This window comes from Berghia stephanieae, chromosome 4 (assembly GCF_034508935.2).
Source record: "Berghia stephanieae isolate SIO BIC M18660-M18661 chromosome 4, UCSD_Bste_1.3, whole genome shotgun sequence".
Classification (NCBI taxonomy): Eukaryota; Metazoa; Mollusca; class Gastropoda; order Nudibranchia; family Aeolidiidae; genus Berghia; species Berghia stephanieae.
Genome location: NC_088363.1, coordinates 65002234 through 65003893, shown reverse-complemented (window position 1 = coordinate 65003893; position 1660 = coordinate 65002234). Strand labels below are relative to the sequence as shown.

General features: G+C 34.9%; 1 protein-coding gene across 2 annotated transcripts in view; it reads right to left on the bottom strand.

Moving 5' to 3' along the window:
• LOC144971032 (F-box only protein 42-like) overlaps positions 1 to 1660 on the bottom strand; it is a 17136-nt gene continuing 15476 nt past the window's right edge. For both annotated transcript variants that reach the window (XM_078911347.1, XM_078911346.1), the window contains exon 11: positions 1 to 1297. In XM_078911347.1, the coding sequence (XP_078767473.1) occupies positions 543 to 1297 (755 nt within the window). In that variant the 3' untranslated portion in view covers positions 1 to 542. The remainder of the gene's footprint in view (positions 1298 to 1660) is intronic.

Here is a 1660-nt window from a genome sequence, read left to right as displayed (position 1 = left end):
TGTGAATCTATTGAAAATTTATTTAACATTACAATCTGCTTGCAGTTGAACAAATGGGATTTCGATTTAAACATTTTATTCTTCACAAGAGCACAATTAAAAATAAAAAGAAGTCAAATACACACTCTACCATCCTGAAATCTGTCCACAAGTTTCTTGTTGTCCAAATATTTGACTAGTTAAATGGAATCCCATCATACTCAAATTGTGCCAACTGCATTTCGGGTGACTTTAAAGATTAGAGTTTATTTTATGGCTTAACTATTTTCTTTTAAAACACTTCTTTCAACAATTGATTTAAGACAAACAAAAGGTATCATAGATATCTAATTTTAATAAAATTAGACCCTTCCAAAATCAACTTTCAAGAGAGAATTTATAAAATAAATAGATCCAAAAATAATATATACTTATCTATATTTTAACCTCAATATACACTTATCTTTATTCTAACCTCCAAGGAGAGGCTGGTAAAACATAATCTTATCTGAAAGTATCTTCTGGCACCTTAGAATTTTGACATAATATGCATAACTTACGAGCTAAGCATGTAAAATGTATAATCTATTTAATGCAGTATTTTGAACCACTGGTACTTTGGGATCCCTATGAAACCCCCCAAAGAGGATAAGTTCAGCCCTTCCTTTGACAAGACTACAGCACATCGTCTCCATTGGAGCCCCCGGTGGCTGCAATGGACTTTCTGGTTTCCACTCAACCTGACCTGCTGTCAAGGCTGATGAAATATCAACAACATGGACATCTAAACGATTTTTTACCAATACAGTCCGAGACTCATCTTCCTCTAAGTGATAATCAGATACCGATCTGTCTGTGCTCTCTAAAAGTGCTTTCTTACGAGCCTCAGCAAGTGCTTTTGACTTTGACCTCAAGAGTTCCTCCTGACGTTGAAGAGCCTCCAGCTGTTTTTGCCTGTTGCTGTTTGCATTTGGACGGATGGATGGCATTGGAGGGTTCTCTCTGACTGCTGCAGCTGCCTGATGACCAATTCGTCGAAGCTGTCCAGCATGTGGTTGATTAGGTTCTTGAATGAATTGATAATGATGACTATGTTGATGGTGAAGGTTGCTGCCGTCATTCTGGTTTGATCTGTTCTGTAAACGATGAATTTGACCCTCTGGAATGTTGTTATCAAGATGAGAGTTATGCTGATGATTATCCTGATCAGTTAGATTGACATATTCTCTATGCAATCTCTGCTGTAGGGCTAGGAGATTTCGGTTGTTTGAAGATAAAACAAGGTGAGATTCATTCCCCTCAGATATCTGGTTTTCAGCTTGGAATAAAAAGTGTTTAAAAAATGTTAGAAAAGTCAGTGTTTATAGAATTACATTGTTTCAGTAGGAGAAAGAATAAAGTATGCATATTATCCATTGAGATAACAAAACCTAAGAAAATAAATAATCGTAATGTATAATCATAATATTTTTGGGGGTTATTTTCTCATAAAAGGGTGATTTGCAATAATTTTATTCTAAGCAGGTAAACAGTTAATAATAGTTACTATATGTGACCCTCCGCCTGGAAACGGTATTAAGTCGGATTTTTCAATTTTGGGTTTTTGGTACCTAATCATAGCTTATTTTATGCTTTAAAATTTGATACCAAATTTATACAATTGTGATTATTCATTGCCGAG